The 23,666-nt window shown below is 70.7% G+C and overlaps 4 protein-coding genes and 7 non-coding genes across 17 annotated transcripts in view; 8 read left to right on the forward strand and 3 right to left on the reverse strand.

Annotated features, from left to right (window-relative positions):
- LOC138063726 (speckle targeted PIP5K1A-regulated poly(A) polymerase-like) overlaps positions 1-20,130 on the forward strand; it is a 28,914-nt gene extending 8,784 nt beyond the window's left edge. For 3 of the 4 annotated variants that reach the window (XM_068923617.1, XM_068923620.1, XM_068923619.1), the window contains 7 exons: positions 15,219-15,362; positions 16,347-16,448; positions 16,554-16,654; positions 16,726-16,781; positions 16,872-17,014; positions 17,103-17,159; positions 19,941-20,130. In XM_068923617.1, the coding sequence (XP_068779718.1) occupies positions 15,219-15,362; positions 16,347-16,448; positions 16,554-16,654; positions 16,726-16,781; positions 16,872-17,014; positions 17,103-17,159; positions 19,941-20,060 (723 nt within the window). In that variant the 3' untranslated portion in view covers positions 20,061-20,130. The remainder of the gene's footprint in view (positions 1-15,218; positions 15,363-16,346; positions 16,449-16,553; positions 16,655-16,725; positions 16,782-16,871; positions 17,015-17,102; positions 17,160-19,940) is intronic. The other variant, XM_068923618.1, reaches the window with a different exon arrangement.
- On the forward strand, positions 12-3,999 carry TAF6L (TATA-box binding protein associated factor 6 like). Of its 4 annotated transcripts, XM_068923720.1 has the most exons (11): positions 12-194; positions 266-352; positions 427-577; positions 1,718-1,768; positions 1,839-1,933; positions 2,060-2,134; positions 2,220-2,440; positions 2,626-2,758; positions 2,841-2,969; positions 3,056-3,090; positions 3,547-3,999. In XM_068923720.1, the coding sequence occupies exons 1-11, from the start codon at positions 48-50 to the stop codon at positions 3,836-3,838; spliced, it is 1,416 nt and encodes a 471-aa protein (XP_068779821.1). In that variant the 5' UTR covers positions 12-47; the 3' UTR covers positions 3,839-3,999. The 4 variants fall into 4 exon arrangements, with proteins under 4 accessions (XP_068779821.1, XP_068779818.1, XP_068779820.1 ...); XM_068923717.1 differs by having other exon boundaries at positions 3,056-3,993; XM_068923719.1 differs by having other exon boundaries at positions 2,895-2,969; positions 3,056-3,993.
- Positions 4,113-6,043, forward strand: TMEM179B (transmembrane protein 179B). Its single transcript, XM_068923581.1, has 5 exons — positions 4,113-4,256; positions 4,684-4,871; positions 4,943-5,077; positions 5,210-5,285; positions 5,476-6,043. Exons 1-5 carry the CDS (start codon positions 4,161-4,163, stop codon positions 5,632-5,634), a joined length of 654 nt encoding a protein of 217 aa, XP_068779682.1. The 5' UTR covers positions 4,113-4,160; the 3' UTR covers positions 5,635-6,043.
- On the reverse strand, positions 6,456-6,646 carry LOC138063797 (U2 spliceosomal RNA). Its single transcript, XR_011137165.1, has one exon. It is a non-coding gene; the product is annotated as a U2 spliceosomal RNA (small nuclear RNA).
- On the reverse strand, positions 7,854-8,044 carry LOC138063798 (U2 spliceosomal RNA). The gene has a single exon (XR_011137166.1). It is a non-coding gene; the product is annotated as a U2 spliceosomal RNA (small nuclear RNA).
- On the reverse strand, positions 8,750-8,940 carry LOC138063799 (U2 spliceosomal RNA). The gene has a single exon (XR_011137167.1). It is a non-coding gene; the product is annotated as a U2 spliceosomal RNA (small nuclear RNA).
- Positions 10,702-10,776, forward strand: LOC138063792 (small nucleolar RNA SNORD26). The gene has a single exon (XR_011137160.1). It is a non-coding gene; the product is annotated as a small nucleolar RNA SNORD26 (small nucleolar RNA).
- On the forward strand, positions 11,262-11,331 carry LOC138063791 (small nucleolar RNA SNORD27). The gene has a single exon (XR_011137159.1). It is a non-coding gene; the product is annotated as a small nucleolar RNA SNORD27 (small nucleolar RNA).
- On the forward strand, positions 11,967-12,093 carry LOC138063794 (small nucleolar RNA SNORD22). Its single transcript, XR_011137162.1, has one exon. It is a non-coding gene; the product is annotated as a small nucleolar RNA SNORD22 (small nucleolar RNA).
- On the forward strand, positions 12,867-12,935 carry LOC138063793 (small nucleolar RNA SNORD31). Its single transcript, XR_011137161.1, has one exon. It is a non-coding gene; the product is annotated as a small nucleolar RNA SNORD31 (small nucleolar RNA).
- Positions 20,131-20,258: 128 nt separating the features above from the next.
- On the forward strand, positions 20,259-23,381 carry STX5 (syntaxin 5). The gene is made up of 11 exons (XM_068923632.1): positions 20,259-20,354; positions 21,499-21,706; positions 21,804-21,874; positions 21,991-22,046; positions 22,153-22,223; positions 22,309-22,425; positions 22,504-22,560; positions 22,641-22,722; positions 22,852-22,952; positions 23,029-23,150; positions 23,221-23,381. The coding sequence occupies exons 2-11, from the start codon at positions 21,512-21,514 to the stop codon at positions 23,378-23,380; spliced, it is 1,032 nt and encodes a 343-aa protein (XP_068779733.1). The 5' UTR covers positions 20,259-20,354; positions 21,499-21,511; the 3' UTR covers position 23,381.
- The last annotated feature ends 285 nt before the right edge of the window (positions 23,382-23,666 follow it).

Raw genomic sequence — 23,666 nt, forward strand, 5'->3', positions numbered from 1 at the left:
CGGGGCGGCGCGGCGCGGCGGGGCCGGGCGGCGGCGGCGGCGGCGCCATGTCGGAGCGGGAGGAGCGGCGGTTCGTGGAGCTGCCGCGCGAGTCGGTGCGGCTGATGGCGGAGAGCGCCGGGCTGGAGCTCTCCGACGAGGTGGCGGCGCTGCTGGCCGAGGACGTCTGCTACCGGCTGCGGGAGGCCACGCAGGTAGGGCCGGGCCCGTCCCCGCTCCCGCGGCGCCCCCCGGGGCGGCCGGGCTGAGCGCGCCGCTCCCGCAGAACAGCTCGCAGTTCCTGAAGCACACGCGGCGGCGGCGCCTCACGGCCGAGGACTTCAACCGGGCGCTGCGCTGGAGCAACGTGGAGGTGAGCGGGAGGGGGCCCGGCGGCCCGCGTCCCCCGGCCCGCGGCCGCCTCACCGCGCCGTCGTGTCCCCGCAGGCGGTGTGCGGCTACGGCTCGCCGGACGCGCTGCCCTTCCGGGCCCTCAAGGAGGGCGAGCTGTACTTCCAGGAGGACCGGGAGGTGAACCTGGTGGAGCTGGCCCTGGCCACCAACATCCCCAAGGGCTGCGCCGAGACGGCCGTGCGAGGTGGGCGCGCGCCAGGCCCCGCTCCCGCCTGACCCTGCGGGCGGTACCGAGGTGGGACGCGGGTGCTGGAGTGGGACGTGGAGGTCGGATGCGGGTGCTGGGGTGGGTCACAGATGCCGAGGTTGGACACGGGTGCCGTGGGGGGTCATGGACACCAAGGTTGGATGTGGGTGCCAGGGCGGGTCATGGATGCTGAGGTTGGATGTGGACATGGAGATCGGATGTGGGTGCCGGAGTGGGTCACAAATGCCGAGGTTGGATGCGAGTGCTGGGGTGGGTCATGGATTCCAAGGTTGGACGCAGACATGGAGGTCGGACGGCGAGCGCTGTGGCGGGTCCTGGTCACCAAGGCTGAACGTGGGTGCTGGGGTGGGTCAGAGATGCCGAGGTCAGACGTGGACATGGAAGTTGGGCGTGGGTGCTGGGGCGGATCATGGACACCAAGGCTGGACGTGGGTGCTGGGGCGGGTCACAGATGCCGAGGTTGGACACAGGTGCCGGGGCGGGTCACGGACACCAAGGCTGGACGTGGGTGCTGGGGCGGGTCACAGATGCCGAGGTTGGACACGGGTGCCGGGGCAGGTCATGGACACCAAGGCTGGACGTGGGTGCTGGGGCGGGTCACAGATGCCGAGGTTGGACACAGGTGCCGGGGCGGGTCATGGACACCAAGGCTGGACGTGGGTGCTGGGGCGGGTCACAGATGCCGAGGTTGGACACGGGTGCCGGGGCAGGTCATGGACACCAAGGCTGGACGTGGGTGCTGGGGCGGGTCACAGATGCCGAGGTTGGACACGGGTGCCGGGGCAGGTCATGGACACCAAGGCTGGACGTGGGTGCTGGGGCGGGTCACAGATGCCGAGGTTGGACACGGGTGCTGGGGCAGGTCATGGACACCAAGGCTGGACGTGGGTGCTGGGGCGGGTCACAGATGCCGAGGTTGGACACGGGTGCCGGGGCGGGTCACGGACACCAAGGCTGGACGTGGGTGCTGGGGCGGGTCACAGATGCCGAGGTTGGACGTGGGTGCCGGGGCGGGTCACGGACACCAAGGCTGGACGCCGGGGCGCCAGGGAGGGCCGCGGAGGTCGGGCCGAGGCCGGCCGGCCGGCTGTCTCAGGCCACCGCGCTCCCCCGCAGTGCACGTCTCCTACCTGGACGGGAAGGGCAACCTGGAGCCGCAGGGGGCCGGTAAGGCGGCGGGGAGCGGGCGGGCGAGGCGGCCGCCCCGGCGGCGGTGCCGTAACCCCGCTCCCCGCAGTGCCCGGCGCCGTCTCCACGCTCACCGACGACCTGCTCAAGTACTACCAGCACGTGACGCGGGCGGTGCTGGGTGACGACCCCCAGCTGATGAAGGTGGGTGCGGGCGGGAGCTGTCGCCGCCGGAGCCGCCGGCGTGGGGCCAAGCGGCGGCGGGTCCCGGCGACGGCGACGGGTCCCGGTCCCCTCCCTGCCAAAGGCTCCGGCCGCTTCGCCTTGCAGGTGGCCCTGCAGGACCTGCAGACCAACTCCAAGATCGCGGCCCTGCTGCCCTACTTCGTCTACGTGGTCAGCGGGGTGAGCGGGGGACGGGGCGGGGGCCGGGGGGGGGGCGGCGCCGCTGCCGCCGCAGCCCCTCGCCGACGCCCCCCCTCGCCGCCAGGTGAAGTCGGTGAGCCACGACCTGGAGCAGCTGAACCGGCTGCTGCACATCGCGCGCAGCCTCATCCAGAACCCGTACCTGTGCCTGGGCTCCTACGTCAAGAGCCTCATCGGCAGCGTCATGTACTGCGTGCTGGAGCCGCTGGCCGCCTCCATCAACCCCCTCAACGACCACTGGACGCTGCGCGACTACGCCGCCATGCTGCTGAGCCGCATCTTCTGGTGAGGGGGCGGCGGGGGCCGGCCGGCTCTCCCAACCCGGACGCGGGAGGTTCTCCGTTGCCCAAGGTTTCGGGGCTGGCTTTGCCGGGGGAGGGGGGGGCGGCTCGCGGCGGCTCCCCCCGGAGTTAGGCGGGAAGGCGAGCGCCCGGCGGTGAGGCCTGCAGCGCTCGCCCTGTCGCCCGCAGGACTCACGGCGACCTGGTGAGCGGCCTCTACCACCAGATCCTGCTGGCGCTGCAGAAGGTGCTGGCCGACCCCGTGCGCCCGCTCTGCTCCCACTACGGCGCCGTGGTGGGGCTGCACGCCCTGGGCTGGAAGGTAACGGCGGGCGGGCGGGCGGAGGGGGCGGCGCGGCCCCGGGGAGCCCCGCGCTGGGTGCTGCCCGCCCGCCTGCCCGCAGGCCGTGGAGCGCGTCCTCTACCCCCACCTCTCCACCTACTGGGCCGGCCTGCAGGCCGTGCTGGACGACTACTCCGTCTCCAACGCCCAGGTGAAGGCGGACGGGCACAAGGTCTACGGCGCCATCCTGGTGAGTGGGGGCGGCCGGGCGGGGTGGCCGGGGTGGGGGGGGGGCCGCGGCGCGCCCGGCGCCACCCAGCCCCCTCTGCCCCGCAGGTGGCCGTCGAGCGTCTGCTCAAGATGAAGGCGCAGCTGGCGCCGGCCCCGGGGGCCGGGCCGGAGGGGCCGCGGCGGGAGGGTTCCCCGCGGCACAGCCCGCCGCGCGACGCCCCGGCCGAGGCGGCCTTCGGCCTCGGCCGGCCCCTGCTGCCGCTCGGTGGCGGCGGCGGCGGCTCCGGCGCGGCCCCCGCGCCGCCCGCCGTCCCCCTGCACGACATGTACCGCGAGCTCTACGACTTCTTCGGCGACAGCCTGGCGCCGCGCTTCGGCACCGGCGCGGGGCCGCGACCCGCCGACCCGCCGCCCGCCGGCCCCGGCAGCCCCGAGGGCGCCCGGAAGGAGCCGCCGGCTTTCGGCGGGGCCGGCGAGGCCCCCGCGCGCAAGATGCCGCAGCTGACGGCCAGCGGCACGGTGAGCCCGCGGGAGGAGGAGAGCCCGCGGGCCGAGGCGCCGCCGGGCGCCCGGCCGGCCCTGCACCGCTCCGCCAGCCTGGCCCGGCCCCGCGGCGCCTCCTGCCAGCCCGGCCACCGGCCCGGCGTGCGCGACGTCTTCCAGAAGTGCCGCTTCGCCCCCCGCGGCGCCCCGCGCTTCAGCTTCGTCATCGCCGGGCGCCAGGCGGGCCGCCGCTGCCAGGGCCGCCTCTTCCAGACCAGCTTCCCGCAGCACCACGGCCCCGGCCACGTCTCCCGCTACACCCAGAAGCTGCCCATGATCGGCCGCACGGCCAAGCCGGCCCGGCGCTGGGCCCACTCCGAGTACTCCCTGCGGCTGCTCCTCTGAGAGGAGCCTCCCGGGAGCGCGCCGAGGCCAGCGCTGCGCCGGGCCGGCGCTCCGGACGGGTGCCTGGGCCCCGTCCCGGCTGGCGGCGCCCACCCGTGCCGCTCTTCCCCCGGGCGGCCGCGGCACCGGCTGTAAATAAAAAGGCGGCTGTGGCCCGGCGCAAAGGTTTTGCTCTCCTGAAGCGGCCGGGGGGGGATCGGTGGGAGCGCGGGGCGCGAGCGGGCGACGCGGAGCCGGGACCGGCCGCGGCGGACGGCGGCGCCGGAGCAGGGGTGGGGCGGAGGGAGGGGAGGGCCCAGCCCGGCGGCCCGCGGGTGGGAAGATGGCGGTGTCGGCGCTGCAGCTGGCGGAGCTGGCGCTGAACGGTGCCGCCTTCCTCTGCGGGATCGTCAGCGCGGCCGCCCTGACCGTCACGCAGGTACGGGGCAGTGGCGGGGAAGGGGGGGGGGAGAGCGGAGCGACGGTGCAGGCGGCCCCCGGCCTGGCGCCTTCCCCCGGCCCCTCTCCGGGCCCCCTGGGGCGGCTCGCGCTGCTCTGTCCCGCTCCGGCGCGGGGCCCCGGTTGCGGCGGTGGGGAAGGAGGGAGGGCAGGCGGCCGTGGCGGCGCTGGGGCGCCGGAGCCCCTTCCGGCCCGGCCCGGCCCCGGCTCGGCCGTGTCATGTGAGCGCAGGAGTCGGCTGAGGCAGGAGCGCTCCGGCGGTTTGGGGCTTCCTGCTCCGTGCAGCGCTCGTGCCGGACGCGCCTCCTCCCGGGCGACTGGAGCCACGCCGAGCTGGGGGGCTCGGCACGGGCTCCCGCAGCGCCCCGGCGTCCCCCGGCCTCGCTGCGACGGCTCTCGCTCCGCAGGGAGCGTTCGGGGGCCGCTGCGTCCTCTACGGGGCCGCGAGCTGGAACGGGACGGCGCTGACGCTCAAGTCCTTCAGCCACGTTTCCCTCTGCTACTTCGTCTCGGCCGTCTCCGTCTTGGTGGCCCTGTACTGCTTCTCGGCGCTGCTCTACGGCATCTACAGCTGCTGCGTGGGCGAGAGCCACTGGTGAGCGGCCGCCGGGCGGGCGCGGGGGTCCCGGGCGCTGCTGCCGGCCGCGGCTCACGCTCCTCCCGCAGGGATCGCACGTGGCTCAGCATCGCCCTGGCCGTTGCCGCCGTCATCCTCTTCTTCCTGCTCGTCTCCGCCTGCGTCCTCCGCGTGGGCATGGACACGCTGTGCGCCTCCGTCACGCAGGCCGCGGGCCTGGCCAGGTAGCCGCGCTGTGCCCGGAGGCGCTGCTCCGGCCGGGATCGCCTCCCTCCGGCGCTCCGTCGGGCCCCTTGCCGCTCGGCGCGCGCCCAGGTCGTCCCGCCGGCCGCGGCTCACGCCTGCTCTCCCCGCAGCTGCCGGGCGGCGCAGGGCAAACCGTGGCCGTCCTACGACGCCACCCGCTTCTACAGCAACCTCTACAGCGCCCAGGTGAGCAGAGGGCCAAACCCCCCACCCACCCCGCGGCGGGTGCCTGCTCGCTGGCCGGGTCCTCGATGCCGGTGGTGGTGGGGGGGAATGGGGAGGGGGACTATCCCCGTCCTAGGCACGGGGCGCGGGGACAGGCGCGGCGGTGGACGCGGCCCCCGGCTCACGCCCACCTCCCTGCCCCGCTGCGCAGGCGTCGGCCTGGGTGAACGTCTTCCTGTGGTGCCTGCTGCTGGCCCTGCTGGTGGCGCAGCGGCGGAGGGCGGCCCCCTTCGCGCTGCTGCAGCGGAGCGACCCCGAGTGGAGCGCCGAGACGGAAGCCATCTTCGGGGGACGCCCAGCGAGGCCGTGAAGGAAGGGGCTGCCGGGCGGGGAGTTAGGGAGCGCGAGGCAGAGGGCGTGAACGCGGCGCCTTGCTGCTGGCTCTGCAGACGCGTGCCAAGACTAGCGCTGCTACGGGAGTCCTCGGGCAGCCTCCAGCGCCAGGGCCAGCGGGATGGCCCCTGCGCGCCGTCCCGGGGCGGCACCTCTAAGTGCCTACGAACGTGCCAGGGCAGCAAGCACCGAGGTAAAGCCGTTGAGGATGGGGAACCATCTCTCTCTCTCTCTCTTTCTCTCCCACGTGCTCGCTCTCGGTTGCTCTCCCTCCGCTCTTTGCCTTTGTCCTCCTGCCGAATATCTTGCAGCCTGCTGCCCTGGCACCTTTTCCTTTTTTTTTTTTGGACTGAACTTTGTTATTAAAGACAAGACTTTCCAGCAGGTGAGCTCGTGCCTGTATCCGGCAGTTTGTAATCCTGCCCAATGTCCTGCTGCATCAGCGCAGCTGTGCTGGCATGTGCTGAGCTGCGCTGCTGCAGCAGCACCTGGGGCTGGGCCCAGGGAAAAGGGTGGGAGCTGAGAGCTGCACACAAGGTGTTGGCTAGTTACCCAAAGTGCAGGACTTGGCCCGTGTGGTATCGGTATCAGGGGTTACAGGTGACAGTTGACGCCGAGTGTGCAGGGCTGGACACCCGGGGCCGGGGCTGCCAGAAGCAGATAACCGGGATCGGGGGGGGGAAGAAAGCCCCCGCCGCTGCCCAGAGACACAACCGCCCCGGCACAGCCCCCGCTGCCGCCCGCCCCAGACACCCCCACGCCTCAGCTCTCTCTTTCACCAGCACCAGCTCCTCCCGCAGGAGGTGCACCGTTCCCGGAGGCACTGCAATACCGGGACGATGCGCGGAGCGGAGGGAGCAAGCTCCGGGTCCAACTCCCGCGCCCAAAAATCCGTTTAATATAAAGTCCTCTCATCGAGGACGTATCAGATATTAAACTGATAAGAACAGATACTACACTTGATCTTAGCCAAAAGGCCGAGAAGCGATGCCCCCTCCCCGGCGCACCCCCGCCCTCCCCGCCCGGCGCCCTCCCCGAGGTCACGGACGCCCCCTCCCCGCCGCTCCCCGCCCCTCCTGTCTTCTCCCGCACCCATCCCCGCCCGGCCCGACCCGGCCCAGCCAGCTCCGCGCCCGGTACCGGCCCGCACGGCGCCGTTCCGGGCCCGGTGAAGCCTCCCGGCAGTCCCCGCGCGGCACCTCGTTTGCATGAACACGCCCTATTCCGCGCTCGCCCCGCCCTCCTCTTCCCTCCCTCCCGCCCGCCCGATTTGCAGACGCCTCGGCACCGATTTCCATCCGCCCGGCCTCTCGCCCCGCCCGCTCACCGCCCCGATTTACATACTCCTCTCCGATTGGCTCCCCTCGCTCCCGATTTGCATCCGCTCCGCCCTTCTCCTCACTCGCCGCTGCGATTCATATCCGCCCCGCCCCACGCCTGACCCGCTCCCCGCGCCCATTGGCACATCCCGCCCTTATCTGCATAGCTCCGCCCCCTGCCACCCATCGGGCCCCTCCCGACCGGCCTACCCGCACCTCCTTTGCATACGCCCCGCCCCCGAGCCCGCCCGGACCCCTCGTAGTCGCCACCGCCCCGACCACCCCCCCCGACCCGACCCGCCTCTCCCGGCTCCCCCCGAGTCCTCGCAGCCGCCCGACCCGGTCCGCCCCTCCGCGGGACCCCCGAGCGGCGCCGTTCCGGGCCCGCCGACGCCTCCCGAAGGCCCCTGCGGCTCCGTCCGCGACTCGTTTGCATACGTCCCGCCCTTGCTATTAGCATGCACCCCGCCTCCTCTTTCCCGCCCCAGGCCTCATTTGCATACGCCCCCCGCCCCCCCCAACACACACACGCACCGCGCCCGGCTCCCGCCGAGACCCCCGCCGAGACCCGGCTCCGCCCGGCAGCCGCGGCCGCTCCGCTCCGCTCCGCGCTCTCCTCTCGGGATGCCGCGTGTCCGCCGAGCCGGCAGCTTCCCTCTCCCGCCGCCGGCAGCCGCCCGCCGACCCGCCAGGGACCCCGCAGCGCCCGCGCGCAGCCCCGGCGGCACCTGCCGCCGCCCCAGCCCCGCACCCGGCCCCGACACCACCGCCCGCCCCCAGCCCCGAGACGCAACCGCCCCGGCACAGCCCCGCTGCCGCCCGCCCCCGACACCCCCACGCCTCAGCTCTCTCTTTCACCAGCACCAGCTCCTCCCGCAGGAGGTGCACCGTTCCCGGAGGCACTGCAATACCGGGACGATGCGCGGAGCGGAGGGAGCAAGCTCCGGGTCCAACTCCCGCGCCCAAAAATCCGTTTAATATAAAGTCCTCTCATCGAGGACGTATCAGATATTAAACTGATAAGAACAGATACTACACTTGATCTTAGCCAAAAGGCCGAGAAGCGATGCCCCCTCCCCCACGCACCCCCGCCCTCTCCGACGCCCGCCACCGCACAACCCACGGACCCCGCCGCCCCGACCACCCCCCCGACCCGACCCGCCTCTCCCGGCTCCCCCGGAGTCCTCGCAGCCGCCCGACCCGGTCCGCCCCGCCGCGGGACCCCCGAGCGGCGCCGTTCCGGCCCGGACGGAGCCTCCCGAAGGCCCCCGCGGCACCTCGTTTGCATGAACACGCCCCTTTTCGCGCTCGCACCGCCCTTCCTCTTCCCTCCCTCCCTCCCTCCCTCTCGATTTGCATCGGCCCCGCCCCACGCCTGACCCGCTCCCCGCGCGCATTGGCACGTCTCGCACCTCATCTGCATAGCCCCGCCCCCGCCGGCCACCGGGCCCGTCCCGACCGGCCTCCCCGCACCTCCTTTGCTTACGCCCCGCCCCCGAGCCCGCCCGGACCCCTCGTAGTCGCCACCGCCCCGACCGAGTCCCGCCGCCGCCGCCCCGGCCCCGCTCCCCGCCCGCACCGGCTCCCTCTCCCGCCGCCGGCACCTACCGCCGCCCCGACACCGCGGCACCGCCCCAAAGCCCCGCCCCCGGCCCCGGCACCACCGCCGCCCCCAGCCCCGAGACGCAACCGCCCCGGCACAGCCCCGCTGCCGCCCACCCCAGACACCCCCACGCCTCAGCTCTCTCTTTCACCAGCACCAGCTCCTCCCGCAGGAGGTGCACCGTTCCCGGAGGCACTGCAATACCGGGACGATGCGCGGAGCGGAGGGAGCAAGCTCCGGGTCCAACTCCCGCGCCCAAAAATCCGTTTAATATAAAGTCCTCTCATCGAGGACGTATCAGATATTAAACTGATAAGAACAGATACTACACTTGATCTTAGCCAAAAGGCCGAGAAGCGATGCCCCCTCCCCGGCGCACCCCCGCCCTCTCCGACGCCCGCCACCGCACAACCCACGGACCCCGCCGCCCCGACCACCCCCCCGACCCGACCCGCCTCTCCCGGCTCCCCCGGAGTCCTCGCAGCCGCCCGACCCGGTCCGCCCCGCCGCGGGACCCCCGAGCGGCGCCGTTCCGGGCCCGACGGAGCCTCCCGAAGGCCCCTGCGGCTTCCTAATTTGCATAGCCCCGCCCACCGACTGGCCGCCCGGCCCCGACCCGCCCACTTGGCCCGGTTTATATTCTCCTCGCGTTGCGTCAGCGTCCTATCAGTATTCAACTATCGGTTTTTACACTAGGGAACGAGCAAGTAGTTTCAGAACAGCGTGTAACCCCGAGGAAGAGCAGAGACTTGGCAGTCCCGGGCCAACTATGTGATTTCTGTGATAGGGATACGAAAGGGGCATACCTGTCGTGGCTTCGTCTTCCCGGCTCTACTCTGCTCTGCCGCGTGCGCTCTGCTCTCAGCACAGCCCGCGCCTCAGAAACGGCCCTGTGAGGCCAGCTGAGCGCCTGTCTTTTCCTCTCCTTTTAGCTCTAACCTCCCATGATTTTTCAATCCGTGAGGTAAAAATCCGCGGGCGAAGGAACTAACTGCCGTTTTTACAAGAAATACGTCGCCGAGGCTCCTCCGCTGCCAGGGTAAGAGGAGGACGGAAAGGCCGGAGGGCTGCGGCAGCGCCTCAGCACAGCGGCGCGACGCCGCTTCCCCAACGGTCGCCGGCGGGGGGCGCCGCGCGCTTTCCCCCTTACTGCGCCTGCGCGACTCCTTTCCCGCCCATTCCCCAACGGTCGCCGAGGTGGGGGGGCGCCGCGCGCCTTCCCTCTCACTGCGCCTGCGCGACTTCTCCCCCTTGCCTCCCGAGCGACTGGACTCAGTTCCGCGCATGCGCATCGAGGCATGGCCGTAGTGCGCACGCGCATCTCTGCCTCCCAGCGTGCCCCGGGGCGGCGGTGTATTTAAGAGCGCAGCCGGGGCACTGTCGGCCATTTCGTCGTTGCTACTGCGCTGGGGGAGGTGAGCGTGTCTGGGTGCTGTTTGCCGTTGGGGCTGCCCTGGTGGCCGCTTTGGGCGTGATGATCCTATCCTCTTGACTCTTCCTTTTTTTTCCTGCGGCTGTGTAGTCGCGCTCCGGGTCGTACGGCGGCGAGAGCAGCGCTTGGGGGTTGGCGGCCATTTTGTGCGTCTATACGCACCCTGCTCTCTGTCAGGGAGCTGCTTTTTCCCTGCTGGGGAGGGAGTGGCCCTAGCGGGGCTTCGTGCCGTTGCGTTGTGCAGCCCCTTGGGGTAGGGACTAGACTGCAGCCCCAGCTCTGAGGGAGATGCAGGGCTGTGGCGTGGGGGGCTGTTCTGTGATGAGTTTACTCACAGACCTGAACTGACTGCTGTGTGAAGACCCTTAGTGTCTCTGAGAAGAGCAGGCCTGCCCCAGCCTTGTTCCCTCGCTGGGGAGAGGCTGTGGTTCCTACCCACGGCTTGCTGAAGGGGTGTCACGTGTGTTTGTTCTGTATGTCTAACATCGCGGTTCTTTCTTCTGCAGGTTTTTGGATCTCTAGGGTAATCCCCTTTCAGAGGTGAGTTGTCCAGGAGAGCCTGGGTGCTGTTTCTCCTGGTGGTGAAATTGTGAGCTTAACGTGGTCTTGCCACTCTTCCTGGTTGCGGAGTCCTTGTGTTCTCCATTTCGGCAGGACAGCTGTCATGCTGCTGGGGTGGGGGCTGATGTGCTGCAAAGATGAAACCACTGAACTCTCTCTTTCTGATGGCTGAGTGGAGAAACCCTTTTTGATGTTCTGAGTGGCACTGATTTCCAGGCCCAGGCTCGACTGCCCGTAGACAAAGAAGAGCACGTGTTTCGGGCGTGACCTTGGGTTGGGGTGTTGGGTATGTTGCACTCATGAAGCGCAAAGTACAGTTGAGTGACTGATTCTTTATCTTTTAAGGTCAGCCATGTGCATCCATGGTTGCTTTACAGGTAAGCATCTAAGCTTTTTTGTCTTTCATGACAAAACAGATGACTTTTGAGGGTAGGGGGATAGCATTTTTCCCCAAGTAGGAACAAGCATTGTTGTCACAACCTTATTGTCCCAAGCTAGAAGAGTGGGCAAGCTTGCGCTGAGGGGGAATCTTGATCTCGCTGGAGGAGCGCTTGCACAAGCCCCAGCCCTTGCGGGGAAGGTGATGGGGGTTGTCTGATACTGATGCTCTAGTGGAAGCTGAGTCCTGGCTTGGTCATGGAGGGATGTGAACTCGCTATGGGCTTTTAGGGCGCAGCTGCTCTCTTGCTGTTCAGTGATGAATAAAAACAGACAAGCATATGGCTGAGTGTCTGTGATGCCAGCTTTTCTCCTGAGAACTGTGGAGCGCAGGCAGCCTCATGGGGAGCGGGTCGTGTAGGGCTTCAGGCAGAAGAATTGCTGTTAATATTCACCATTTGTTTCAGTGTTGTGCCTGAAGCCTCTGGGAGCGACCTGGATGTCTCCCTCTGCAGGTGGGTAAAGGGGAGGGCTGGTCTGCACCTTGATGCTGGGTGTCTGTTAGTCCTTGAGCTGCGTAATCTCTGAAATGGGCTTTGGAGGGGTATTTTGGGGGCTCTGGAGGCGCTCTGCTCCCCAAGGCCTGTCTCACCAGTTGGCTCCTCTCCGCAGGTTGATACCTCGGGAGCAGGATGCGCTGCCTCAGGTAAATGCCCCCCTTTTCCCCAAAGAGCTGCTCCGGGGTGGGTGGAAGGGGCTAGGCCCCAAGTGGAGGGCGGTTTCGGCGGGCGCGGAGCGGTCCGAAGGGATGACGCTGCGAGCTGGACGACACAAGTCTCATGGCAGGTCTGAGTTACCAAAGCCCTGATCGGACCGCGGCGGCCCAGCCCGGCGCGTGTGTGCTGCCGCCGCCCTCGCTGACCACCTCCTTCTCTCCGCAGCCCCGGTGCTGGCAGTGCTAGGACGCGGTGAGTTTTCCCCAACCTCCTGTTGCAGCGGTTTTTAATCGGCCTCTGCCCTGATGAGGAAAACCTCACGCGTCTTACTGCCTGTTCTGGCACCAGAACCTGCAAAGGTTGAACCCACTGGTGCCGGCAGCCGGAAAGGAGGACAGCTTGTTCGGCGAGGAACTGTCTGAGGGGACGTGGGCCTGGGGCAGGTGCTGGGGCAGTTTTCGGCTCCGAGGCGCTAGCTCTGACGCATACTCTGTCTTGCAGGAGCCTGAAGCCGGATTCGGACTGCAGCCGGCCCGAGCGCAGCCGTGCAGGTGAGTTCTCCCGCGGTGCAGGAGCGGGTCGGGCTGGACTGTCCCCGCCTGTTGGGAGGCCAGTGCTGCGGCGCGAGCGGGGTTCAGACCCCGCGACTGCCTGTCCCTGCTGCTGTGATGAGCCAACTCTGGAATCTCGTTCGGCTGAAGGCTGATGTTGAGGATTCGGACTCTGACGCGCTGCTGGGGGCGGGCTTGGCTTCAGCGTGGCAGCTGCCGCTCCGGGAGCGCCTGGGGTCAGGGCAGCTCATGTTCCTGCTCTCCTCTCGCTGCAGGACGGACACTGGTGGCTGGGGGTGTCCGGTGAAGCTCTGAAGACCCCCAAGCAGATGCAGCGGATAACGTCTGCCTGAGGTACGTGCTACATGTGCCAGCAGCAATGAGGGAAAGGGGCTGGTGGGGGAGCGCCTCGCTCGAGGGCCACCAGTTTGGTTCCTGCAGTTTTCATGATGAGGCAAAACTAGCTCACTTTGACCTGCCTGAAAACACCTGAACAGCTGAAAAACTGCTGGGCTGGGAGTGGAGGGAGTGAGGGGCGGCAGCGGGGCAGCTCTGATGGGCTCTGTGCTTTCTCCGCAGGTTGCTGGAGGGGCCCAGGATGGCGGCAGCTGGTGAGTGCGGGTGTGGAGTGGGGCTCCCCACTGCTCCGGCCGGCCGAGGATGAGACGATACCGCCCCAGTCTGATGCCTGTGACTGAGTGGTTCCCCCTGAGGTGCCGGCTGGGTGGGGAGGGGGCTCTTTGGGGGTGAGGGAGGAGAGGGGGAGGGTTTTTTTTTTTTAAAGATAAATAACTGCCTTGTCCTGCCCGCAGTGTCGAGTCCAGCAGGGGAACGAGCGCCCCGGAGCTCCTCCAGGCCCTGCTGCTGTGTCCTGCCCCACACCGCTCTCCTCACGAGCCCTCCCTGCCCACTCACCTCAATAAAAAACCCTTTTTGGAGCCCTTGCTCTCTTGCTCACCTCAATAAAAACCTTTTTTTTGAGCACTGCTGCCTTGATCTGAGCTGGTTTGGGGGGGGGGGGGGGTTCCTTGCTCCAGCATGTGGATCTGGTTGCTGTGTCTGCCTGGATGGGGATGGGCTGGAGGGGGCTTCCGTTTGGGGGCGGGGGGGGAGTCCTCAGCACTGGGGAGGGGGATAAAAGCTCCGGCGGAGCCCCCGGGGGGGGGGGGGGGGGCCTGCTGCAGTGATCCCTGTCGCCGGGGGGGGGGGGGTAGGACCGTTTGAGCCGCGGAACGTTGCTGCGCGGAGCGCGTTCACCGCTGCACCCTCCGCCCTCCCCCTAGGCGCTTCCGGGCGGTCCGTCGCTCTGAGCGGTCCGGCCGAGGGCGGCGCCCGGAAGCGGAACGGCGGCGGCGCGGGCGGCGGGCCGAGCCGGAGCGCGGGGAGCGCCGGACCGCGCGAAATGGCGTCCCCGGCGCGCTGGAGCCACGTGTGGGTCGGGGCCGAGACCGGCGCCCTCAAAGGTGGGAGCGGGGCGGGGGGGGCGCACCGGAGGCTGCCGTGCCTGGGGGGTCCCGGTCCCGGGGGGCTCCTGTCCTGGAGGGTCCCAGTCTTAGGGGGAGCCCCTGTCCTGGGGGGTCCCGGTCTTGGGGGACCCCTGTGCTGGGGAGGCTCCTGTCCCAGGGGGGTCCCGGTCCCGGGGGGCCTTGGGGGGCTTCTGTCCCAGGGGGGTCCCGGTCCTGGGGGACCCCTGTCCTGAGGGGGCTCCTGTCCCAGGGGGGGTCCCGGTCCCGGGGGGGCTCCTGTCCCGGGGGAGTCCCGGTCCTGGGGGGGCTCCTGTCCTGGAGGGTCCTGATCTTGGGGGGCTCCTGTCCTGGAGGGTCCTGGTTTTGGGGGACCCCTGTCATGGGGGGGGCTCCTGTCCCAGGGGGGGTCCCAGTCCCGGGGGGTCCTGGTCCTGGGGGGCTCCTGTCTCGGGAGGGTCTTGGTCCTGGAGGTCTCTTGTCCTGAGGGGGCTCCTGTCCTGGAGGGTCCCAGTCCTCCTGGGGGTCTCCTGTCCCATCAGGTCTCGGTCCTGGGGTGCTTCCTATCCTGGGGGGTCTCGGTCTTTGGGGGGGCTCCTTTCCCGGGGGGAGGTCTCAGTCTTGGTGGACTCCTGTCCCGAGAGGACCCCTGTCCCAGGGGGGCTCTTGTCCTGGCAGGTCTCGGTCTTGGGGGGCTCCTGCCCCGGGGAGGGCTCCTGCCCCAGGGGGGCCCCTGTCCTGGGCGTTCTCAGTCCTGGGGGGGGGGGGCCTAGTCCTGGGGGGTCTCCTGTCCCAAAGGGGCTGTTACAAGGGGCTGAGGGAGGCGAGCGAGGGGGGGGGGCCGATCCTCTCCCGTTGCGCAGGTTGGGGAGGGGGCACAGGATCCCCCAGGGCCCCCCCCAATCCCATCCCGTCCCCCCCCACCCAGGCGTGAACCTGCAGCGCAGAGAGGCCACGAACTACACGAGCGCCGGGACGCTGAGCCGGGCCCAGGGCGTCTCCGCGCTGTGCTGGGGCGACGCCGCCGAGTCCGAGGTGAGGGGCCGGGGACGCCTGGGCCCGACGGCAGTGGCGGGGGCGGGGGGGGGGACACACATTGGGGACACCTGGGCCCTGACACCACCGCTGCCGCCCCCCAGGTGCTGGTGGGCTGCCTGGACCGGAGCGTGAAGCTCTTCAGCACCGAGAAGGGGAAATTCACAGAGACGCGGCTCTGCCCCGGCGGCGACGGCCCCTTCTGCGGCCTGGCGGTTCACGGCAGGTAGGAGCCGCCGCGGGGACGGAGGGGGGGGGACGGGGACGGTGGCTCGTGTGTCCCCTCCGCCGCCACCGCTCCCTTCCCGACGGCGGCTTCTCTCCCGTGCCGGCAGCGCCCTCATCACCTGCGTGGAGTCGGGGCTGCTCAAGGTGTGGGGCGACGGCGGCGGCGGCGACGTGAGTGCGGGGACGGCGGCGGTGAGGGGAAGAGGGGGACGGCGGCGGGGACGGCCGGGGCTGTCCCCGCCGCTCGGTGACGTCCCCGGCGGCCCCGGGCGCAGCTGGAGCTGCGGGCGGGCGCCGGGCTGTGCCGCATGCGCCAGGACCCGGCTCGACCCCAGCGCGTCGCCACCGGCGGCCGGGACAACGGCCTCAAGGTGTGGGACCTGCAGCGCCCGGGCGAGCCCGTCTTCCGCGCCAAGAACGTGAGTGTCACCCCCCGCCGTGTCCCTGAGTGTCCCCCCTGCGTCCCTGAGCGTCCCCGCGAGCGTCGGTGGTGGCCCTGCGCCCGCTGTGGCCCTGCCAGTCTCCCCCTGCCTCCCCATGAGTGTCCCTCCATGTCCCTGAGCGTCCCCGCGAGCGTCGGCGGTGGTCCTGCGCCCGCTGTGGCCCTGCCCCTGTCCCCCCGCATCCACACGAGTGACCCCTGTGTCCCTGAGTGTCCCCACGTCCCCGTGAGCATCGGTGGTGGCCCTGTGCCCGCTGTGGCCCTGCCCGTGTCCCCCTGCATCCCCATGAGTGTCCCCCCGCCTCCGCATGAGTGTCCCCCCCGTGTCCCTGAGCGTCCCCGCGAGCGTCGGCGGTGGCCGTGCGCCCGCTGTGGCCCTGCCCCTGTCCCCCTGCCTCCCCATGAACGTCCCCGAGTGTCCCCCCGTGACCCCGTGAGTTTCCCCATGTCCCTGCACATCCCCACGAGTGTCCCCCATGTCCCTGTGCATCCCGAGTGTCCCCCCATATCCCCATGAGCATCCCCCTGTGTCCCCTGTGTCCCTGCGTGTCCCCTGGAGTGTCCCCTGTGTCCCTGCCCATCCCCACGAGTGTCCCCCCACGTCCCCACGAGTGTCCTCCGCGTCCCTGCGTGTCCTCATGAGCGTCCCCCCCCATTTCCTCCCAAGTGCCCCCTCGGGCGTCCCCATGTCCCCATGAGCCTCGGGGGCGGCCGTGGGCCGATGTCCCTGCAAGTGTCCCCCCACAAACGTCCCCGCGAGTGTCCCGGCGTCCCTGCGAGCGTCGGGGGTGGCCACGCGCCGGCTGCAGCCCCCCGTGTGTCCCCCCGCGAACGTCCCCCCGCGAACGTCCCCCCGCAAACGTCCCCCCCGCGAACGTCCCCCTGCGCATGTCCCCCCGCGAATGTCCCCCCCCAAATGTCCCCCCACAAACGTCCCCCCCCCCCACTCACCGCCCCGCAGGTGAGGAACGACTGGCTCAACCTCCGCGTCCCCGTCTGGGACCGCGACCTCCAGTTCCTGCCCAGCTCCGACAAGATCGTGACGTGCACCGGGCACCACCAGGTCGGGGGGCACGGACCGGTTTTTGGGGGAAGGGGGGCCCTTTTGGGGTGGGGGGCGCTTTTGGGGGCCGGTTTGGGCCGGCGCCGGACCCTGCTGCCTCCCCAGGTGCGCGTCTACGACCCCAGCTCCCCGCAGCGGCGGCCCGTGCTGGAGACGACCTTCGGCGAGTACCCGCTGACCGCCCTCTCCCTCGCGCCGGGGGCCAAGTGAGTCCGGTTCGTGGCGGGGGGGGGGACGCCCGGACGCCTGGGCCCACCCTGACTGCTCTGCCCCGCAGCTCGGTGGTGGTGGGCAGCGCCCGGGGGGACGTGGCCGTGATCGACTTGCGCCAAGGTGAGGGGCGGCGGGGTGGCCCGGCGGTGGGGTGGTGGCCGGTGGCCCCCCCCTCACCCCAGCTGTCCCTGTTCCCCCCTCCCCGCCCAGGGCGGCTGCTGCAGTGCCTGAAGGGGGTCGCGGGCGGCGTGCGGGGTCTCCAGTGCCACCCCAGCCTGCCCCTCGTGGCCTCCTGCGGCCTCGACCGCTTCCTCTGCGTCCACCAGCTGGGCTGCAGGCGGCCGCGGCACAAGGTGGGGCTCCGCGCGCGCCTGTCCCCTCCGTCCCCCCCCCCCCGAAAACCCCGGCCCGGCCCTGAGCCCGTCCCCGTCCCCCCTCCAGGTCTACCTGAAGTCCCGGCTCACCTGCCTGCTGCTGAGCGGCCGCCAGGACTGGGAGGTGAGCGCCCGGCGCGGGGGACGCGGGCGAAACGGGGACGCCGGGGGGGGGGGACACGGGGGGGACGTGTTGAGGGACGTGGGACGCATTGGGGGGACTTGGGACACGGGGGACTTGGGGACACGGTGGGACATGGGGACATGTTGAGGGATGTGGGACGCATTGGGGGGACTTGGGACACGGGGGACTTGGGGACACGGGGGACTTGGGGACACGGTGGGACATGGGGACATGTTGAGGGATGTGGGACGCATTGGGGGGACTTGGGACACGGGGGACTTGGGGACACGGTGGGACATGGGGGGATGTGTTGAGGGACGTGGGACGCATTGGGGGGACATGGGGCATGGGGGGACATGGGGACACGGGGGGACATGGGGACATGGGATGTGTTGAGGGACGTGGGACACATTGGGGGGACATGGGGCATGGGGGACTTGGGACACAGGGGGACATGGGGACATGTTGAGGGACGTGGGACGCATTGGGGGGACATGGGACACAGGGGACTTGGGACACGGGGGGATATGGGGGGGACATGTTGAGGGACGTGGGACGCATTGGGGGGACATGGGGCATGGGGGACTTGGGACACAGGGGGACATGGGGACATGTTGAGGGACGTGGGACGCATTGGGGGGACATGGGACACAGGGGACTTGGGACACGGGGGGATATGGGGGGGACATGTTGAGGGACGTGGGACGCATTGGGGGGACATGGGGCATGGGGGACTTGGGACACAGGGGGACATGGGGACATGTTGAGGGACGTGGGACGCATTGGGGGGACATGGGACACGGGGGACTTGGGACACGGGGGACATGGGGACACGAGATGGGATGCATTGGGGGACATGGTGGGACACAGGACACATCGGGGGAGCAGGGGACATGGGAGAACACATTGGGGGACATGGGACATGGAGATGTGGGGGACACGAGACGCATTGGGACATGGGATATGTTGGGATGGGAGGACATGGGGGACACGGGACACAAGACACATTGGGGACTTGGGACACGGGGGACTTGGGACACATGGGGGACACAGGATGCATTGGGGGACATGTTGAAGGGACATGGGACATGGGGGACGTGTTGAGGGGGACATGGGATGCATTGAGGGGACATGGCACATGGCGGGACATGGCGGGACGCAGGACGTGGGGGGACATGTTGGGGGGACACAGGACACGGGTGACACAGGGGATGTGAGGGGACATTTTGGGGGACATGGGGACATGTTGGGGGGATACGCTGGGGGGACTCAGGACACGGGTGACACGGGGGATGTGAGGGGACATGGGGGACGTGGGGACATGTTGGGGGGACGGGGGGATGCAGGACACAGGGGACACGGGGGATGTGAGGGGACATTTTGGGGGACATGGGGGGACATTGGGGGGATACGCTGGGGGGACTCAGGACACGGGTGACACGGGGGATGTGAGGGGACACGGGGGGACGTGGGGACATGTTGGGGGGACGGGGGGATGCAGGACACAGGGGACACGGGGGGACGTGGGGACATGTCGGGGGGACATTGGGGACGCAGGACACGGGTGACACGGGAGATGTGAGGGGACACGGGGGACGTGGGGACATGGGACGACATTGGGGGGGAGATGGGGACATGTCAGGGGGACATTGGGGGGGCTCAGGACACGGGTGACACGGGGGATGTGAGGTGACACGGGGGGACGTGGGGACATGTTGGGACATTGGGGACTCAGGACACGGGTGACACGGGGGGAGGTGGGGACATGTCAGGGGGACACGACGGGTGACACAGGGGACATGGGGGGACGTGGGGACATGTCAGGGGGACATTGGGGACGCAGGACACGGGTGACACGGGAGATGTGAGGGGACACGGGGGGACATGGGGACATGTCAGGGGGACACGACGGGTGACACAGGGGACACGGGGGGACGTGGGGACATGTTGGGACGGGGGGACGCAGGACACGGGTGACACGGGGGATGTGAGGGGACACAGGGGGACGTGGGGACATGTCGGGGGGACATGGGGGACGCAGGACACGGGTGACACGGGGGATGTGAGGGGACACGGGGGGACATGGGGACATGTCAGGGGGACACGACGGGTGACACAGGGGACACGGGGGGACGTGGGGACATGTTGGGACGGGGGGACGCAGGACACGGGTGACACGGGGGATGTGAGGGGACACGGGGGGACGTGGGGACATGTCGGGGGGACATGGGGGACGCAGGACACGGGTGACACGGGGGATGTGAGGGGACACGGGGGGACATGGGGACATGTCAGGGGGACACGACGGGTGACACAGGGGACACGGGGGGACGTGGGGACATGTTGGGACGGGGGGACGCAGGACACGGGTGACACGGGGGATGTGAGGGGACACGGGGGGACGTGGGGACATGTCGGGGGGACATGGGGGACGCAGGACACGGGTGACACGGGGGATGTGAGGGGACACGGGGGGACATGGGGACATGTCAGGGGGACACGACGGGTGACACAGGGGACACGGGGGGACGTGGGGACATGTTGGGACGGGGGGACGCAGGACACGGGTGACACGGGGGATGTGAGGGGACACGGGGGGACGTGGGGACATGTCGGGGGGACATGGGGGACGCAGGACACGGGTGACACGGGGGATGTGAGGTGACACGGGGGGACGTGGGGACATGTCGGGGGGACACGGGGGACGCAGGACACGGGTGACACGGGGGGAAGTGGGGGGGCGGGTCCCCCTTGCCGCCCGTCACCCGCGGTCCCCGCCAGGCCCCGGCCCCGGCCCCGGCGGCGGCGGCGGAGGAGGAGGAGGAGGAGGCCGAGGCCGAGGCGCTCTGGGCCGCCATGGAGACGGTGCCGCCATCCAAGAAGCGGAAGGCGACGACGTGAGGCGCCGCCGCGGGGCCCCCCCGGCCCGTAACGGCCTCTTTCCCCGGCCCATAAAGGACTCTCGTGTCGCCCCTCGTGTCCCGCGTCCCCGATTTTGCGTGGGGGGGGTGTCCCGGGTGGGGGTGGTATCTCAGGTGGGCCCCACCCGCGCCCGCCGCCATCGCCCCTTTAAGGCGCGGGCGCCTGACGTCGCGCGCGCGGCGCCTGACGTCGCGCGGCGCGAGACGTGGCAGTGACGTCGGGCCGGGCCGGTGGGTGCCGGGCAGCAGCGCCGCGCGCTCGAGCCGCGGCCCGGTGAGCGCGGGGGGGGCGGGGCGGGGCCGCGAGCACTTCCGGGTCGGCCGCGCTCGTTGGGGGGGGGGGGGGGGGGGTCGCCCCGAGCCGTCGGTCCCTCGGACGCCTGGGCCCCTCCCGGGGGTTTGGGGGAGGGGCAGCGTGGTGCCGGACACCTGGGCCCCTCGGACGCCTGGGCCCCTCCTGGGGGTCGTGGGGGGGGGGTGGGGCAGTGGGCTGCAGGACACCTGGGTCCCTCGGACGCCTGGGCCCCTCCTGGGGGTCGTGGGGGGGGCAGTGGGCTGCAGGACACCTGGGTCCCTCGGGCGCCTGGGTCCCTCTAGGGTGTTAGTAGGGGTTGGGGGGGGCAGTGGGGTCCAGGACACCTGGGTCCTCGGGTGGGAGGGGGTGAGGGGGGGAACGGTGGCCTCGGACACCTGGGCCCCTCCCGGGGGTTGGGAGAGAAGCCCCACTCACCTGGGTCCCTCGGACACCTGGGCCCCTGCAGGGGGTTGTGAGGGGAACCCCCGGACGCCTGGGTCCCTCGGACGCCTGGGCCCCTGCAGGGGGTTGTGAGGGGAACCCCCGGACGCCTGGGTCCCTCGGACGCCTGGGCCCCTGCAGGGGGTTGTGAGGGGAACCCCCGGACGCCTGGGTCCCTCGGACGCCTGGGCCCCTGCAGGGGGTTGTGAGGGGAACCCCCGGACGCCTGGGTCCCTTGGACGCCTGGGCCCCTGCAGGGGGTTGTGAGGGGAACCCCCGGACGCCTGGGTCCCTCGGACGCCTGGGCCCCCCCAGGGTGTCAGCAGGGCTGGGAGAGGAGGGGAGCGAGGGCTCCCGGACACCTGGGTCCCCAGCGGACCGTAGGGGTGTGGGGAGGGTGAGGGGGGGTGTCCCCGGACGCCTGGGTCCCTCTCAGGGGAATTGGGGTGGGGGTGGGGGGGCAATGGGGTCCCGGACACCTGGGTCCCCCCCAAGGTGTTAGTGAAGGTTGGAGAAGGAGGAGAAGCAAGGGGCTCCCGGACGCCTGGGTCCCCGGGCCGCAGGAGGCCCCGGACGCCTGGGTCCCCAGCAGGTGTTGACGGAGGGGAGTGGGGGGGGGGGTCGCGGAGGTCCCCCCCCGGCAGCAGCGGGTGCCCCCCAGCTGACGCCCGGCCGGCGGCAGGTGATGAGCCCCGATGAACGCGCGGCGCCGCCACGGCTCTAGGAACACGGAGCAGGGCGTCTACCTGGGCCCCCCCCGGACGCAGGCGCTGCCCCCCGCCTCCGCCGCCGGCCCCCCCGTCACCGCCGCCGCCCCCCCCGCCGCCATGTCCTGCCGCGACCGCACCCAGGAGTTCCTCTCCGCCTGCAAGTCGCTGCAGAGCCGGCAGGTGAGTCCTAAAACGGAGAGGGGGGACGGGGGGGGGACACACGCTGCCCCCCCCACTCACCCCCCCCCCTTCCCCGCATCCGTCCCCCCCCCCCAAGAACGGGCTGCAGCCCAGCAGACCGGCGCTGAGCGCCGCGCGGCAGCGGAGCGAGTTCGCCGTCATGGCCAAGTGAGTGATGGCGGGGTGGGGAGGGGGTCGCGGTGAAGTTGGGGGGGGGCCCCCACGCGTGTGTCCCCCCCACACACACCATCCCCGGCTCTCACGGCGCCCCCGTCCCGCCGCAGGCGCATCGGCAAGGACCTGAGCAACACCTTCGCCAAGCTGGAGAAGCTGACGATCCGTGAGTGCGGCCGGGGGGGCGCAACGCGGGGTGGGGGGGGACACGACGGCGAAGACCCTCACCCCCCCGACCCCCCCCACCTTCTCTACCCCCCTCCGCCTCGCAGTGGCCAAGCGCAAGTCGCTCTTCGATGACAAAGCGGTGGAGATCGAGGAGCTCACCTACATCATCAAGCAGGTGGGGGCCGGGGGACGCGGCGGCGGGGACGGACGGACGGACGGACGCGCTGACGCCCCCCCCCTTCCCCCCCCCCGCCCCGCAGGACATCAACGGCCTCAACAAGCAGATCGCGCAGCTGCAGGACGTGGTGCGGGCCAAGGGCAGCCAGAGCGGGCGCCACGTGCGGACTCACTCCAACACGGTGGTGGTGTCGCTGCAGGTGCGATGGCGGCGGCGGCGGCGGCGATGGCGGCTCCCTCCGCCCCGCCGCTCACCCTGCCGCCCTTCCCCTCCGCAGTCCAAGCTGGCCTCCATGTCCAACGACTTCAAATCCGTGCTGGAAGTGAGGACGGAGGTAAGCGCTCGCCCCCGCGCCGTCGCCTTCCCCCCCGCCGCCGCCGCGCCGGCTCTCACCCCGCCATTGCCTCCCCCCAGAACCTGAAGCAGCAGCGCAGCCGCCGCGAGCACTTCTCCCGCGCCCCCGTCTCCGCTCTGCCCCTCGCCGCCGGCAACCTGGGTGAGCGCTCGCCGTGGCGGGGCCGGGGGGGGGGGACCCCGGAGGGATGGGGTGGTGGTGGGGGGGGACGTTCGGTGCGGGGCGGTCTCGGCCCCCCCGTCTCCGCGCTCAGGCCGCGCTCTGCCGCAGGCGGCTCCGCGGTGCTGCGGGAGGAGGCGCCGCGAGCCGCCGACGTCGCCATCGACATGGACGCGCGGAGCGGCCAGCAGCTGCAGCTCATCCACGAGCAGGTGGGGGGACGGGGGACGGGCGGCAGCGACGCCGGGGGCCGACCGCGCAGCCCCCCGACCCTCTCCCGCCCCGCAGGATTCGTACATCCAGAGCCGGGCCGACACCATGCAGAACATCGAGTCCACCATCGTCGAGCTGGGCTCCATCTTCCAGCAGCTGGCGCACATGGTGAAGGAGCAGGAGGAGACCATCCAGAGGTAGCGGCCCCCGTGTCCCCCCTCACCCCGCGCCGGGCTCCCCGCCCTCAGCGCCCGCCTCTGCCCCCAGGATCGACGCCAGCGTGGAGGACGCGCAGCTCAACGTGGAGGCCGCCCACGGCGAGATCCTCAAGTACTTCCAGTCCGTCACCTCCAACCGTTGGCTGATGGTCAAGATCTTCCTCGTCCTCATCGTCTTCTTCATCGTCTTCGTCGTGTTCCTGGCCTGAACCCCCCCCCCCCCCCCCATCATCCCCGTCTCCGCGGGCGGACTGTCGCGGCTCGGAGACGGAGGCTCGCGGCGGCCCCCGGCGCTCGGACTCGCCCGGGGGGCCGGGCTGGTTGGCCGCAGCCTGGACCGACGGTCTCGGGCGCCGCCGCTGCTGCCACGGCCCGCGCGCCCGGCTCCGGCGTCACCTCCTCGGCGCTCCGCTCCCCGCGGCCGGTGCTGCCCGGTCGTGGTGGCTGCTGCGCCGGTGCCCGCCGGGGCTCCCGGGCCGGGCCCTGATCCCCATT

Source organism: Struthio camelus, chromosome 35, assembly GCF_040807025.1.
Source record: "Struthio camelus isolate bStrCam1 chromosome 35, bStrCam1.hap1, whole genome shotgun sequence".
In the NCBI taxonomy this organism is placed as follows: domain Eukaryota; kingdom Metazoa; phylum Chordata; class Aves; order Struthioniformes; family Struthionidae; genus Struthio; species Struthio camelus.

Coding starts and splice junctions, on each gene's coding strand:
- TAF6L (XM_068923717.1), top strand. CDS start 48: ATGTCGGAGCGGGAGGAGCGGCGGTTCGTGGAGCTGCCGCGCGAGTCG. Junction 195..265: donor GGCTGCGGGAGGCCACGCAG/GTAGGGCCGGGC, acceptor CCGCTCCCGCAG/AACAGCTCGCAGTTCCTGAA. Junction 578..1,717: donor CGCCGAGACGGCCGTGCGAG/GTGGGCGCGCGC, acceptor GCTCCCCCGCAG/TGCACGTCTCCTACCTGGAC.
- STX5 (XM_068923632.1), top strand. CDS start 21,512: ATGAACGCGCGGCGCCGCCACGGCTCTAGGAACACGGAGCAGGGCGTC. Junction 22,224..22,308: donor TCACCTACATCATCAAGCAG/GTGGGGGCCGGG, acceptor CCCGCCCCGCAG/GACATCAACGGCCTCAACAA. Junction 22,723..22,851: donor CCTCGCCGCCGGCAACCTGG/GTGAGCGCTCGC, acceptor GCTCTGCCGCAG/GCGGCTCCGCGGTGCTGCGG.
- TMEM179B (XM_068923581.1), top strand. CDS start 4,161: ATGGCGGTGTCGGCGCTGCAGCTGGCGGAGCTGGCGCTGAACGGTGCC. Junction 4,872..4,942: donor TGCGTGGGCGAGAGCCACTG/GTGAGCGGCCGC, acceptor CTCCTCCCGCAG/GGATCGCACGTGGCTCAGCA. Junction 5,286..5,475: donor GCAACCTCTACAGCGCCCAG/GTGAGCAGAGGG, acceptor CCCGCTGCGCAG/GCGTCGGCCTGGGTGAACGT.